This window comes from Megalobrama amblycephala, linkage group LG23 (genome assembly GCF_018812025.1).
Source record: "Megalobrama amblycephala isolate DHTTF-2021 linkage group LG23, ASM1881202v1, whole genome shotgun sequence".
NCBI classification, from domain to species: domain Eukaryota; kingdom Metazoa; phylum Chordata; class Actinopteri; order Cypriniformes; family Xenocyprididae; genus Megalobrama; species Megalobrama amblycephala.
This window is the reverse complement of record NC_063066.1, coordinates 2,246,245-2,262,751: the sequence shown is the minus strand read 5'-3', so window position 1 is coordinate 2,262,751 and position 16,507 is coordinate 2,246,245. Positions and strand designations below refer to the sequence as shown.

The 16,507-nt window shown below is 36.4% G+C and overlaps 2 protein-coding genes across 11 annotated transcripts in view; both read left to right on the top strand.

Moving 5' to 3' along the window:
* LOC125258832 (ovoinhibitor-like) overlaps positions 1–16,507 on the top strand; it is a 301,375-nt gene that overhangs the window by 205,719 nt on the left and 79,149 nt on the right. The gene's annotated exons all lie outside the window — the stretch shown is intronic.
* Positions 351–15,674, top strand: LOC125258847 (PI-actitoxin-Avd5a-like). Of its 4 annotated transcripts, none has more exons than XM_048176015.1 (4): positions 351–773; positions 14,279–14,304; positions 14,387–14,487; positions 14,578–15,674. In XM_048176015.1, the coding sequence occupies exons 1-4, from the start codon at positions 734–736 to the stop codon at positions 14,639–14,641; spliced, it is 231 nt and encodes a 76-aa protein (XP_048031972.1). In that variant the 5' UTR covers positions 351–733; the 3' UTR covers positions 14,642–15,674. The 4 variants fall into 4 exon arrangements, with proteins under 4 accessions (XP_048031972.1, XP_048031971.1, XP_048031974.1 ...); XM_048176014.1 differs by lacking the exons at positions 14,279–14,304; positions 14,387–14,487; positions 14,578–15,674 and adding exons at positions 2,278–2,303; positions 2,379–2,485; positions 2,569–2,747 and having other exon boundaries at positions 577–773; XM_048176017.1 differs by lacking the exons at positions 351–773; positions 14,279–14,304; positions 14,387–14,487; positions 14,578–15,674 and adding exons at positions 2,103–2,149; positions 2,278–2,303; positions 2,379–2,485; positions 2,569–2,747.

Below are 16,507 nucleotides of genomic sequence, written 5' to 3'. Positions count from 1 at the left end.
AACTGGTTCGACCGGTTCACTAAAAAAGAACTGGTGTTATGCGATTTTCAGTTTCTGTGAGATATTAGAATGATCATATTAGAATGATCATGTGACTGAACATTGGAGTAACAGGAATAAACAGCCATTTAAAATAAATTAAAACAGAAAACAAATCTGTTTTTGCCTATTTTTGATCAAATAAATGCAGCATTGGTGAGCCTAAACAAATAATTTGATTAATCCCATACTTTTGTACAGCAATACACCATATATATCAAAATTAACAAGAATTTAAGAACAATTCCAGAATAGATATTAGTCCTCAGACACATTTATACAGGTTTATTTCAGTTGTTACAGGCAGTGATGTACTTAATGATAACAACTAATAAAAGAGTTTTAAAACATCACAAGGTACAAATAAGAACGATAACAATGAGCTGAGCTCATTGAAGGTTGTTCTGCTTTGTGCATGTCTGAGAAACTCCTGAATATTCATGTAAGTGCCGCCTTTGGAAACGGAAAATCTCAGAAACCAAAAATCTCGTAACACCGGTCCGCTCCCACATTCCTCTCCACCCATTAAACAGGTTAATCTTGAGCTCCAAAGAGGTGCAGCTTGAGGTAATTTTGCTCTGCAGGGAGCACTAATTGTGTTCAGAGGAGGAAACAGTACTGATATAAATAGGAGGATCATTTTATCACTGATCATATTGTCAGTTTTAGTGAGTTCACGCTCAAGTCTGGAACAATGTTTGCACGTGGAGTCATCGTCCTTCTCTGTGTCCTAGGTGAGTAATATCATGATTTCATTCACTAAAACTGATATTAGGATCATTTGTCACGTGAGAACCTGCGATATACACTGATACTGATAGTTTTGCTTCATAATGAAGAGTTTCATTGTTTCCACAAAGTCCTAATTCACTTTTGCTAAAGTAGGACAAATTAAAAATGTGTAAGATTTAAGTCACATTCAGACATTTTTAACCCTCTACCACACGCATTATGATAAATCTATAAAAAAAAAAAAAATATTTGACTCTTTTTCTTTTCTTAGAATGGCTTAACAACGTACAATAGTGGAAATAACTTAGAATAAGTGTAAGTGTATATAGTTAATATTTTTCCTCAGAAATGTAGTTTGTATTGAATCAACTGGTGCTATTATAAGCTTTAGCAGTAATTATAAACAATACCTTATACTTATTTTCCAACATCTTGTGCTTTTCCATTCTCTTTTGATGAATAATGCTTTATATTCTTTAAATTTCATTACATTTTTCATGAATATTATTTAAATTGCAAATGTAGACAGTTAAAAACAAATCTAATATTGTTCATCATGTATCAAAAAACATTGACATAAAACCAAAAACATTGCAGTTCATGAAAATTCAACATTACGCAATCTTATGAGAGGAAGGTTATGAACATGAACCCCTCAAAATCCTTGAAACTTCACATTTTTTCTGTATGAAACTTCAAAAAGCATTTTTTTTTTTCAGAGGTGAGACACATGTACACATCACATTTGGTGCACTTTACCCTAACAATACACTTACATCCACTTGCACCTGCCTTTTTGAGACACAATGGTAGGCCAGTGGTAGGTCTGGTCCAGTATACTGGCTGTGATGGCAGATCTCTGATATGATTTAATCCATAATACAAATGCCATGGCAGTCCTTAACATACGACTAATCAACATTATATCACTACTAGCATTAATGTTTTTATTGTTATAGCTTAACAGACTTCAGCTAACTTTTGCTAGCTATCTAACCTATTATAATTATGTCATTCCATTATTGAGCAGTGTTGCCATATGGCAACACGGACATTTTCTCGATTTACCAAAAACTAATTTCATAAAAACTTTTTTGAATGGTGAATATGTCACCATAACTTACCTGAGATGATGTTAAAAAAAATTTTGTGAATGTGACATGGGCGGGTCCTTGTTTGTTACTGACGTTTTAGTTTGCTTTCAGCAACTACCGACAAGAGACAGCAGTCTGTCAGATATCGCGTCACAGAAAAAAAATTGCATGTCATGTGACTTAACCAAAGCACATCATTGGCTAAACTAAGGTCTTCTCTTACCAACAAAAAAAAACTAGAAAGTTCTCTTAAAGAGACGGTGGCAAGGAAATGAACACAAAGAGTATGTTGCCATATGTTTTTGTCCAACAAAACAACATTAGACTTTCATTGTATGGGCAAAACAAGTTATTTCCTCTTGCCATATCATGATAAACTTTAATCCTTGTTTTTCCTTCTTCACACAAACAGTGGCCGTATCTGATGCAGCGAGAAAGGTGAGTAAATAAAGACTGTAGAATTACTTCCCTCCATGTTTATATACCTCAGTGTTGTTTTCTTTTCGTGAACAGCCTGAACCTGAGCTTGAGCCTATCATGTGCCCGATGGACTATTCACCCGTGTGTGGATCTGATGGAATAACATACAGCAATGCATGCATGCTGCTTGCTGCAAACCAGTGAGTTTAAAACAAAGTACTTTAGGTTTAAAAACAGTTTAGAATCACTTTCAGACTTTAATTTAATTTCTCTCTTTTTTTAGGGAATCAGGAACTGAAATCTTTATCGTGAAGGAAGGCAGATGCGATGAAGATCTGCTGGAGCACTCAGGAATGGGAGCATAATTCAGCTTGACAGACCTTTACTCAGCATTATTGTGTCTCATTCATTATAACCTGAATATGTAACGGTTTAATCTTTGAATAAATGCTGCATCTTGAAGCTGTTCTGTTTTCTCCCTTGAATCTTGGAAAGACGAGATAAAATAGGTGAAGATTTACTTTGAAGGATTCACACGGATCATATCTAGAGAGCAGAATATCATTAAGGGTGTGTGAGCTTTTGACACCCTGTTAGATTCATTTTCAGGTAGACTCAAAGTCATCAGTTGGAAACGGGCGCTGATGGAGAATGATCAAGCAGATATAAAGACAGTGTAGTACTATAAGATTCTCAGGTTTATTAATGAAGAAGGGTCGTATTTAAAACATTATGGGGGAGGAGAGAGCCAATCAGCAGTAGGGGGCGTGTCCACTTATGATGGGGGAGGACAGAGAGTGAAAGAGGGTGATTTTAAGAAAAACTGTAGAAAGAGAGATGTTCTTCCTTTTTTTTTTTTTTTTTTGTTCTTTCTTGTTTTTATTTGTCATGAAGCATTATTTTGCTTCGATTCAGCTATGATAACGAGACATCCACTCTTGTATTGCATGTTCATGCATTTTGGGGGTGAAGCAATGAAGCGGTGTGTTTGTTTGGATATCAACAGTTTTTCTCAGAAATTGCTTCCTGCACCTTTTAGGACTGGTCTGAGCTCTTCTAGTTCTGGTGTGACGCGCTCACGTGAGAGGCTTGAGTTTCCCGTTCATCACATTGACTGTCTTTTAGTCTTTTTTATAGTCATTATATTTATATTACCACAAGAACATTATAGATAGTCTTTAGAACTGCGTTACAAATAATGCAAAATTGAAGGCACTTTTTGGTCTTTAAAAAGAATGCCTGTAATTCTATTTTAAAAGTTCAGATTATGATACCCTGTGCTATTCTTTCACTCAGTTTAGGATTAGTACAAAATACACAAGCTCTTTCAGGAATCAGGATGTTTTTGGTGTAAAGTAAATGATGCGATTATAATTTATTATTTTTGGGCGTGCTCAAACCACGACAGCCGCGATAATGCTCATCATTAGCATTAGCGCCACTTGCAGATCGAGTCGGCTGTTAGTCTGAGGTATCTGGCACAGGTGACCGCACAGAAGAGGAAGTGCTGCTTTATACCTGTCCAAGCTTTTTTGAGGCAATAACAGATCCTTTCCTTCACAGACCATTCTGTAGGTTTTTCTAAAACAAAGAAGAGCAGATAACACAATTATTAGGAACATTTCTGACCTCAAATTAAATGATCTCCACAAGCCAGGCCTCCATCATACCTGAAGCCTCTGCTGGCTCAAAAACCACGTCACCTGGCAGCATCGTATCTGGGATGCTTTCCGAACCGGATAACGTCCCATCGCTCAGCTCCTCAAGGTCTAGTGTTTGTGTAGAGTCGCCACACTGAGCTTCTGTAGAGTCTGTCGAGTCTGTTAGAGGCACCAAAGACTCCACCGCGTCCACACCGCCGCAGAGTAACGGCAGCTTCAGAGCCTCACGGGCTCTCCGGAAGAATGATTGAGTCTTCTTCCAATGTACAGTATGCATTTGTCAAACATCTGCTCTGAACGCTAAGGCTCTCAGTTCGCTGCTCAGAGATGCACGTGACGTCCGAGCCAGGTGTAGTGTCTTCAGTCTGTGTTTCTGTGGACTCTAAACCTGCGTAATGTGGCTTAGAAGGTGGAGGCACAAAACACTCCACTGAGTCCTGACAGCAGCAGCAGAAGTGGAGGAAGCCGTTCTCCACAGTCTTCTGTGCTCTGTGCAAGAATAAACGGATTCCTGTCTTGTGGGGACTTGTAAGTTTTTCTAACATGAAAGAAAACACAACTTTTAGAAACATCTCTGACCACAGATTAAATGAAAATAACATTTTACCATAATATTCATATGGGCACACTAGTCTTTGAGCGCCACTGACATTTAAGTGTGGTGATACCTTAAAGATAACTATAATGATAGCTTTAGTGTTCACAGCAGTGCACAATAAGATTGTGGTTGTGTCTGGCCCTGTCCCAAATGGCACCCTAAACATTTGTGGTCTTCATACGAATCCGCACATTCATGACGTAACGCCACTTTCGCCGCATCCCAAATGGCACACTTCTATGCACTTTCGGTCTTGTGGACTTACAATGGCTGCAGTGTGTGCTTGTCCATTAAGTCCACGAGACCCAGTGCTTCCCACAGGTTTGAAATATACTTGCGGTGGTAGCCGGGCGAAAAATCCTCCTATTACCCACGGCACAAAAATAGTCTACAACATGTGACAAACAAATAATGTGTGATTTTTAACAGTATTTTTATTCATTGAAATTAATTACATACTAATATTATGCATTGTAAATTATGCAAAATTACAGCATTTAAATGGTTCTCCTTTTCCTATGTTCTCCTTGCTGTCATATAGTGTCTCTCTCAGTGAATGGGACACAGATTTTACTAGTAAAATTTATAAAATAAATAATATGTAATTTATATAATTTATAATTTATAATGTGTAAAATAATATTCTTAGTCTTTTCTTCCTGTGGGAGAGACTACAATAATTTACTATGAATTAAATGGAAATCAAATTAAATACAATTTATTGTGTAACCAAAATACCAATAATGCCCAAAAGAAAAAGAAAAAACTTAGCGTGTGACTTTTAATTATAAACAAGCCCGAAATACACAGGTACTCTTATTTTGAAATGTCTGTACTATTGCAGGCTGATCCTTCAGATTCTTACAACTGTATAAAACATTTTATATAAAGGCCATGAAGTAGACTTTGTAATAATTCATCAACTTGAGTTCATTAGCAATCGCTTGGCATAAATCTGCGCTTTTCATTGATTGAGAATCACTTTGAAGCAGTCTGAAGCGCTGTTGCGCGAGCTTGTAGAACGCGCAACAGTGCCCCCTTGTGACTTTGCAAAATGCAGCGCCTGTGGGAATGTTAGGAGTAAACAGTTCTGACGCACACATAACGAGCAGGTACGAAACGACTAGTTTATCGATCGTGGATGGTTTCATTATCTTGCGCGGATATAAAAGTATAATAGGATAAAAATGTGTCTCCAAATATACTTGGGCGGCCGTTATTATACGTGGACGGCCCGCCCAAGTAAAGTCTATGCGTGCGTCTCAATCAGCTCCCTAGTTCAGTAGTCAGGGCACTGATCAGGGAGTCGGCCACATTCATTTACATGGTATACTGATACACGACCTAGGAAGCTAGGGAGCTGTTTGAGACGCAGGGTATGTGTGGGAAGCACTGAGACTGTATCGGCAATCAAGTTTGGTACTAAAACTTTCACCAGTAGATGGCGGGCCAGAACATAGTCAAAGGATTATTTAAGAAATTAATTGAAAAATGCAACTAGAATTGCCTGTGACAGACTGTAACAGTGTCTTTTGTAACTGGTATTGAGTTGTTACTCTAAATCCTGTACAGTCATTAACAAAAAGCCACATTTGTGTGGCAGTGTCTGGGTTTTACACTGGATAAATTAATAAAGCAGAGTAGTGACGAGTAACCTGGCAAAAATCTACCTTCACCAACTTGCAACTTTTTTTCTGGATCTTCAGGAGGAGATTGGAGCTTTAACTTTAATTTCTATAACTGTTTATTTCACACTGACATAATGAGTTGTTCTGCTTTATTAACCGATTCTGCGAGAGTGTGGTCAAGACCTTGATATCGCGGCTTGATATTGCGCTCACTAGACTTGATATTCGGTAATGCGATATATCATGATAATGAATATGCACGGTATTGTTATCGTGGGCATTTCAAAATACCGTAAATAATAATTTATTACCAATTATTAAAATTTTTATAATGCATATAGCCTACGAATACTTTCCCCATCAACCGTATAAAATGCACAACACCACTGTATTCTGCGTCAAAAGAACACGCGCTCAGATGTAAACAAGCTCAATGTGCATGAGAAGCACATGGCGAAACGAGTGAAGGAGACGCGCTGAATGAAAGTGCACGTTCACTCTCTGACAGCAGAGGGCGCTGATGGAACAGCAGAGTGAAACGGCTACCCCGGAAACCCCATAGACAAAGCAACTGCGCTGGTGAAGTTTTTAAAATGCCTCAAACATATATTTTAATCTGGACTACAACATGCCCTAATGATTAGATATGTTCTGATTATTTGTTATTGTTCAGTAAAACTTAAAGACAAACGGCTTCATTAGTTAACATGTTAATTCATTATTACCAAACTGACAATGAAAAATACTTATGAAGCATTAATTATTCTTAGTTGATGTTAATTTCTTAGTTACTGTTTAATAACATTACTAAAATCAAAAGAACTTTAAAATTTAATGGACCTGAGATAAAACTAACAATGATCAGTTGTGTTTCTTAACTAACATTAACAAAAAAATAATACTTTCTGTAACAAATATAGCTTTTGCTCAATCTTAGTTAATGCAATAAATAATGAAACCTTATTGTAAAGTGTTTCCTGTTGTTCTTTATAGCCTAATTCTTTTGCAATTTAATCTGTTTGAAAATTTGACTTTATATTTTTTGTGTATTGTATTTAAGCATTCAGTTATTTTTGTTATAACAAAAAGAGTTCTTAAACCTGTTATACTATGACAACACTTTTTTTGCAACTTATTTCAATATCGTGATAATACTGTATACCGTGATAAAAGCTTCAGCAATTAATCGCAACATGAAAATTTGATACCGTCACATGCCTAGCGCTCACTACTGTGCAGACTCAAGACTCAAGATGTCAGCGCCATATTGGCACACTGATGGCTACACTTATTACAATGGAAGAGAGCGAAGTTGTGTCGTCCATCTTTTTTACAGTCTATGGCTCCGCAGCTGACTTCTTCCCGACAGTTAAAGCGGCGTTACGTCACAAAAGTGCAGACTGGTGAGAAGACCACAAATGTTTAGGGTGCCATTTGGGACAGGGCCAAAGTGTGCCATTTGGGACAGGGCCACTGTCGCTTTAAATGCTCAAGCTCTTAAAGGTGGAGTGGATTCTGATTGGTTGCCAGTGTTTTTAACGTGTCACCACTGTGTAAATTAGGGCTGCACGATTAATCGCATGCTATTCTCACGCGCATTTCGTCAGTAAAGCCGGTTCCCTGATTACCGCTAAATCACCATCACCTGCTTTCAAATGAAGCGGCATTTAATAGACGGAGCCGTAGGTCACTGAAAAGCCACGCAATATCGCGTTCATATCGCAGATGAATCGCCTGCGATAATGAACGCGATATTGCGTGGCTTGTCCGTGAACTACGGCTCCGTCTATTAAAAGGCGCTCCGTTTAAAAACAGGTGATGGTGATTTAGCGGTAATCAGGGAACCGGCTTTACTGACGAAATGCGCGTGAGAATAGCATGCGATTAATCGTGCAGCCCTAGTGTAAATGATTTCTCTCAGTGCACATCATTACTGTTTTAAATTCATGTTTCTGGTAATCTTGAATCAGAATAACATCTCTTCTCTGATGACGAGGGAGGGGCAAGCTGTCACTCACATGAGATCCACCAATAGCAAACCACAACCATCCAATAAATTCCCTACAGACAATATCAAGCCCCGCCCAACATTTGTTCTTGTTCAAGAAGCAGTTTCACAATAGTTATTAAAAGACTATTGCGACTTCAATGCTGGAGCTCAAGGAACATGTTCTGTATAGATATGTCTCGGTTTCAAAAGTAATATGGATCTCACCTGTTGAGTTGTTCTCTACAGGATCCTCCTGGCTCATGTCTACACCGTCTTTACAGGTGGAACACAAAGTCATGTCCGATGTAGATTTGTCAAATCGGGACACGGTGTGTATAAACTCTCTATGGTCTGTAAACTGTGCTTTTTATGTGTGAAGACACAATCGTTTTTTTTTTCTTTAAACTGGCGCGAGTTTTCTCTGAAGACTCGCGACTCTCACAGGTGTTTCTACTCAAATCCTCGTCAGAGATTCTGTATTCATGTTTATCCTCTCTAGGATTCTGCTGGCGCTAAAAGACGATCCCGAGTGGCATGTCGTCACTGATGCGTTCTAAAATGGAACAATATTCAAGAGCATCGAAACGCATTTTTTTAAAAGTCGAACTGATAAACATACGGAGCCCGGGAAAAACAGCAACGCTCGCGTGGGCCAAATGTGACTGATCTATGAAAATATGAATATATTTATCTCTTAAGTTAAGTGTCTCTTTGTGTAAGTAATAAAGAGAGAGTTGTTTTTCATTTACTAGGTATCATTTACTACATACATTTAAAAAATGCTGGGTTAAAAACAACCCAAGTTGGAAATTAACATGTATTAATATGTTTAAGAATGAACATTTATTAATGAGATTAATGAATTTATTAAATTAAAATAAATAAATGTTCACCTTTTGATTATTATTATTGCTTCTAGTAATTATGTGTCTGATTTTTAATTTCCAACATAGTTTGGGTTCATTTTAAGCCAGACATATAGTCACTTTAAAACAATAGTTAAGAGTTAAATAAAACTACCCAAACACTTAACCCAACCGCTGGGTTTGTCCATTTTCAACCCAACTGGGGTTGTTTTTAACCCAGCATGGGTTAAAATATATATATATATATATACAGTGCCGCTGCTAGCCATTTTGGTGCCCTAAGCATAATTCCTTTATGATGCCCCCCACCCCGACCCCGAGAAAAAAAAAAAACGTTTGTTTTTGCCAGTTTAACTTTTTATTACCAAACATAACTCAATACCAATAACACACAATAGCAGCATCACAGTATAAAACTTAAGAACACTAAAAAGAGAAAGTAAAATCTTCACAGCTTTGCTGACTTTGTAAACAGTAAACAGAATAGCAAAATAAAAAAAATTATCAAAATAATCCACTTTTTTTTTTTTTTGCAAATTCAATGTCACTTTGAATAAATTAAATTAAATAATCATCAATAAGTACAAACAAGAATAGTCAGTCTTCTTAAATAAAACAAAGATTTAGAGGACTAAAAGTTACAACTTTACTTACTTTGTAAACACAGTAGGCTATAAAAAATTCTGCGTTAGATTAAACTGAGAAGGGTCATAGGCATAGCACTTGCATATTGTTGTCCTACTGTTAGTTTAACTGCTTCTATTGTTCTCATTTGTAAGTCGCTTTAGATAAAAGCATCTGCTAAATGAATAAATAAATGTAAATCTAAATCTAATCTAATATAAAGCATAATAGAATGAGGTGCAATAATGCACACAAATCAACAGTAATGTTTGCTTTATATCATTCATAATGACATTTTATATTTTATATTATATATATATATATATATATATATATATATATATATATATATTTAACAGGAATTGTTAGCCTACCATGTGCACTGCACTGACTGCTAACTGTTAACCTTACTGAGAAAGTATTAACCACCGTCACGTCAAAATAAACCATAAACTACTGCTCAATATCTAAAGAAAGATAGTAAAAAAAAAAAAAAAAAAAAAAAAGTAACAGCTAGCTGGCGTCAGGTCAGTTATTTTTAAAATAGGTAATGTTTAACAGTAAAATCTCAATTTAGCTTGCACCGAAGTTGTAAGTTATAATAACATAGTTTGCTAATGCTAACATTAACGTCAGCAAGTTCGAGGCGCATTACGATTAGCAGCAGCACGCACATGCAGCACATTTCCCGTATTTATGAATGATTAAACATGGACTTACCTGAAAGTGATGCACGGGCATCATCTCGCAGTTTCTTCTTCTTTCGTTTCTCAGCACCCGACTCCTGCTGTCTTTTCGGAGCCATGCTCAAATCTGTCAAACTGCGTCAGGCAGGCGCCCGCGCGAACAACCGGAACGGACCATCCGGCACGGGGGGCACTAGACTAGACTAGAGCAATTATTAAATATCTTTCTTGTTCCCCCTTTTTTGTTACATATACATGGCTAAAATGTGCCTAATATTTCTATAGGCTAATGAAATAATACCGGCATTTAAAAAAAAAAAAAAATCATTAGGCTATTTTTGGTGCCCCCTCAGCACTTGGTGCCCTACGCACAGTGCGTGATGCGCGTGGTGGGAGCGGCGGCGCTGTATATATATATATATATATATATATATATATATATATATATATATATATATATATATATATATATATATATATATATATATATATATATATATTGTGTGTGTGTAGTAGGAGTGGAAACCACGTTTTAGTTTTCTATTTATTGGCTATAGCCTATAATTAATGTTAATATATGCATTCAGCTGTTGCATAAAGTCATTTAGTCAAAGTTCTCAATCAAAATATTTTTACATATTTTATTAACCTCGGTATAAGTTTCGGAAAAGGCGACAGATGTTTCAGATCAAATGAAGAGGCTGTGAATGAACAAGTGTCTATGTTACCAGCAGAGGGCGACAGCATTACACAAATGATGTCACGAACATTCATTTCTATAATTTCTCTCTCTCACCTCAGAACACAGTGAATCAATCAAGATACACTCTTAATTAAATCTTCTTTATTGACATCTATATGTTTATGAACCTTTAACATTCCCATTGCACGTTTCTTCATTGTGGTTCTTTGGTTTGTTAAAATGTTCTTCGCATTAAGAAAAAAGTGATTCTTTTAAGAGCTGATCACTGAAAGGTTCTTTGAGGAACTAAAAATGGTGCTTCAGTGGCACCACCACTGTGTAAACCCCCTTTTGGGACCTTTATTTTTAACAGTATCCTGTGCAAATCCAAATAAAAATAGCTATGATGGCCATCAGAAATTTGACCTTTAATTAATTCAATCCTTGAATTAGAGATGCACCGATATATCAGCCAATAATCGGTATCGGCTGATAAAAGCAAATTTTCACACTATCAGCCGATAGTCCTGGATATATCCAGAGATATCAAAAAAGGGCAGGAAAATGCACTGAATTTGTGCTTTGTGTAAAGAAAATGCTAAGAAACCAGGTTAATGTTCAATATTAATAGTAATTACATGAATTAATAACATTCGGAAAGTAAATAATTATTAATTTAATCTTCAGAATTTAGTTAATGTGTGTTAATATTAATTTGAGTTATGTGTTTGTTTATAACTGATACCAATTACTCTGAAACAAGTTGATGAACAATGTAAGGCTGAACACTTGTCCTGTAAGTTGTGAGGTGGAGCCTCCATGAATCAGACTTGTTTGTTTAGCACATCCCACAGATGCTCGACTGGATTGAGGAGGCCAAGTCAATTGTAATTGTAAAAACTTAATTGTCCCCCTTAGGGGCAATTTGTTCTGTGCAAAGGCCTTTACACTCTGAGATATATTTGTAAGGAAACCACTGATTCGAAACAAAAGTGTTTTGAAATCACCCATCGCTAGATATTGTTGGATAAAGTCACACAAAAAGTATGGCACACAAAAAGGGGGGGCACACAAAAAGTATTCTCGTCACTTTATAATATTAAGGTGCTATGAAGTGTGCCATTTGGGACAGGGCCTTCATATGCAGTTTTGGTCTTGTGGACTTACAATCTTGTCACCTTTCGGCGAAATTTGCTGTTTTCGATCCAAAATAGGTCATTATTGAACACCTGATCCCAGATTGATCCCAGAACACCTGAATGAGTTGAAGTAGATTATACTGATTTCATATAACAAATAAATTAATAAATAAATAACATATTGTTAAAAAAATATACAGCTGCCATTTCAGTGATGTTATTCTGTTAATGTTTTGTCTATTTTTGATCAAATAAATACAACCTTGGTGAGCTTAAACATAAAGAATTTTATTAATCCTTTTGAAGAGCAATAGGCCTACATCTTATCAAAATGAACAAGAATTAGATATATCTAAGTCCTCAGACACATTTATACAGGTTTATTTCAGTTGTTACAGGCAGTGATGTAATTAATGATAACTAATAAAATACAGAGTTTAAAAACACCACAAAGGAAGAGCACAACGAGCTGAACTCATTGTAGACGATAGATGAAGGTGTTCTGCTGTTACATGAAGTATCTGTCATTGTTACAGACCAACGCACAAATCATGCATACTAATGAAAAATTTAGTGATGGGACGGTTGATACCGGGGCTCCGATGCGCTGACGCAGTTTTCAAAGCACTATGGTATGTATCACACACTGTACCGATGCTTGTATCGAAATTACAATATCACATGATTGATTGCGTTTGAAGCTTTGAATGTCATGCAGTATCGGAAAGTCGAGACAGCTGGTTTGAAAAAAAATGGCGCTTCAGCTGGTGGATACACGGTACTGATATAAATAGGCGGATCATATCTTCAGTTTTAGTGAGTTCACTCTCAAGTCAGGAACAATGTTTGCACGTGGAGTCATCATCCTTCTCTGTGTCCTAGGTGAGTAATATCATGATTTCATTCACTATATCTGATATTAGAATCATTTGTCATGTGAGATTTCACCTTTGCTAAAGTAGGACAAATAAAAAAACTGTAAATTTAACACTGGAGTCGGGAAACGCACCGGCGCGTTTTGCAGGATTTTTTTCACATTGAAGCAAAACAGACTTAAAATACTATAATATATCAATTGAAACTATAGAGTGTCTTTTATTTGTGTAGCCTACAGAGTAAAAACACAATGTTGTTCTTTTTGTAAAATAAAGAGAACCTCTGAACGAAGACCAATCTGATAGTTCTTAGTAAATGAAGTGTAACTTGGTGAATACTAATGACACAAATGAGACTTTTGTCTAAAGAAATGCCTGTTCTTCATTGAGTCATTTGTGGATGAAAGGTGCACACAGCGCCCTCCGGCTGCAAGTATGAATTGAAAACACAGTATCCAGCGCCCATAGTGATGACAATAAATATTACTCCTCTGTATAGAAAATTGACAAACATATATGAATCCATCAATATTTCTCCAAATGTGCATGCTTTTAAGCTAAAAGTCTATATGAAATGCCATAGAGGTAACATGAATGTTCAGACACTTTGAATCACAGAAATGCATTATATTTTAAAGTATATTAAAAAGGAAAACTGTTATTTTAAACTAGTAATATTTCACAGTATTGCTGTTTTCTGTATTTTAATATATAGCATGATGAGCATGACTTCTTTTTAAAACATTATAATAGTAATGTGTCCAATCTTTTGACTGGTACTGTAATTTAAACTATAATTGGCCTATACAATTTTCTTCACATGATGTGCAATAATACATGCATGCATGAGATCACAAATCATGTTTTTTTTTTTTTTTGGTTTTTTGTCAAGAGTGGACATTATATTAAAATTAATACAGCTGATATGATCCTGTTATCAGAGGGTTTGTCTACCTGACTGAAAGGGCTCATTATGCAGGTCATTATGCGGTTCTTTGTCTTCTCATGTGTGAATCACAGCATTATTCATGAAGATTAACACCTCCACGCATACTGTTTCATGACAAAATGTGTCTTACAAAATTTAAATCAATATATTGTTTGATATGAACGAGTAGGCAGGATAATTTTTACATTTTGAAGCATGAATTCTAAACAATGCAAAACGACAAGTTTGTGTGTCATTTCCTCTTGCCATATCATGATAAACTTTAATCCTTGTTTTTCCTTCTTTACACAAACAGTGGCCGTATCTGATGCAGTGAGAGAGGTGAGTAAATAAAGACTGTAGAATTACTTCATTACTACATCCATGTTCAAATAACTCAATGTTGTTTTCTTTATGTGACCAGCCTGAACCTGAGCTTATCGTGTGCCCGATGGACTATTCACCCGTGTGTGGATCTGATGGAGAAACATACGGCAATGAATGCGAACTGTGTGTTGCCATCAAGTGAGTTCAAACAAAGTACTGTAGGTTTAAAAGCAGTTTAAAGTCCCTTTAAAACTTAAATTTTCACTTTATTCTCTCTTTTTTTTTTAGGGAATCAGGAACTGAAATCTCTATCATGAAGCAAAGCAGATGCGATGAAGATCTGCAGGAGTGACACAGTGAATTTACACACAGTGAATTTCACGCTCAATTCATTAAATATTTGGCACTCAAACAGCACGCTTACACAGCACACCGTGAACACACGGAAGGCGCATTTCTTCATTCATTTAACCCCCAACTTCCCTCTCTTACCCGTTGCCCATCATAAAACAAACAATTCATGAACACATAAATAAATGAATATAAGTTAAAAGCACTTCCCTCTCCCAAGGTCAAGGAGACCCATCCGTAGGGGATAAAGCAGAGCACGGGCAACTCGTGTCATCCGCCGGGGACCGTCCCTTCACAATAAGGAGGCGGCGCTTAAGTCACAAGTCCATTCATAAAACAGTCAATCCCACAGATGCTCGACTGGATTGAGGAGGCCAAGTCAATTGTAATTGTAATTGTAAAAACTTACTTGCCCCCCTTAGGGGCAATTTGTTCTGTGCAAAGGCCTTTACCCTCTGAGATATATTTGTAAGGAAACCACTGATTCGAAACAAAAGTGTTTTGAAATCACCCATCGCTAGATATTGTTGGATAAAGTCACACAAAAAGTATGGCACACAAAAAGGGGGGGCACACAAAAAGTATTCTCGTCACTTTATAATATTAAGGTGCTATGAAGTGTGCCATTTGGGACAGGGCCTTCATATGCAGTTTTGGTCTTGTGGACTTACAATCTTGTCACCTTTCGGCGAAATTTGCTGTTTTCGATCCAAAATAGGTCATTATTGTGATTCATCTAGATCCGATGAAAGTGTGGGTGTGTTGCAGAGTCACGGTGAATGACATCAGGCTTATTCGAGACGTGTTTGCCATCAAAGTCCAGCAAGAGCGTTTTGGAGAGCAGACAACTTATTTCAAGGTTTAATTTTTCAATTGCACAATAAACTAAGCATCCCAGAACACCTGAATGAGTTGAAGTAGATTATACTGATTTCATATAACAAATAAATTAATAAATAAATAACATATTGTTAAAAAAATATACAGCTGCCATTTCAGTGATGTTATTCTGTTAATGTTTTGTCTATTTTTGATCAAATAAATACAACCTTGGTGAGCTTAAACATAAAGAATGTTATTAATCCTTTTGAAGAGCAATAGGCCTACATCTTATCAAAATGAACAAGAATTAGATATATCTAAGTCCTCAGACACATTTATACAGGTTTATTTCAGTTGTTACAGGCAGTGATGTAATTAATGATAACTAATAAAATACAGAGTTTAAAAACACCGCAAAGGAAGAGCACAACGAGCTGAACTCATTGTAGACGATAGATAAAGGTGTTCTGCTGTTACATGAAGTATCTGTCATTGTTACAGACCAACGCACAAATCATGCATACTAATGAAAAATTTAGTGATGGGACGGTTGATACCGGGGCTCCGATGCGCTGACGCAGTTTTCAAAGCACTATGGTATGTATCACACACTGTACCGATGCTTGTATCGAAATGACAATATCACATGATTGATTGCGTTTGAAGCTTTGAATGTCATGCAGTATCGGAAAGTCGAGACAGCTGGTTTGAAAAAAAATGGCGCTTCAGCTGATGCATAAAGGAAAATGCATTTAATCATGTTTTATTGGGGTCTCAGAGACCCTGAACAGAACATAAGGGTTAAACAGCTCACTGAAAATATTTTTTAATTACTCATGTCAGTTATGATCACATCATTGTATATTATATATTATTAATCAATATGTGAATCCGTTGACCAGGTTACACATGACAGACACGAGTTGTGGTCTCATTGACACAAATTAATTTAGATGAGATTACATCTGATTAGATAGAACTGATTCAAGACAAGAGTGATTCAGTATGTCACAGACTTCCGAAGCTTTGGTCACATGCTTTTTCA

Excerpts from the sequence above, each read along its gene's own strand:
- LOC125258847 (XM_048176014.1), top strand. The coding sequence starts at position 734 with ATGTTTGCACGTGGAGTCATCGTCCTTCTCTGTGTCCTAG. Across the intron at positions 2,304-2,378 it reads TATCTGATGCAGCGAGAAAG|CCTGAACCTGAGCTTGAGCC; the intron begins GTGAGTAAATAA and ends TTTCGTGAACAG. Across the intron at positions 2,486-2,568 it reads ATGCTGCTTGCTGCAAACCA|GGAATCAGGAACTGAAATCT; the intron begins GTGAGTTTAAAA and ends CTCTTTTTTTAG.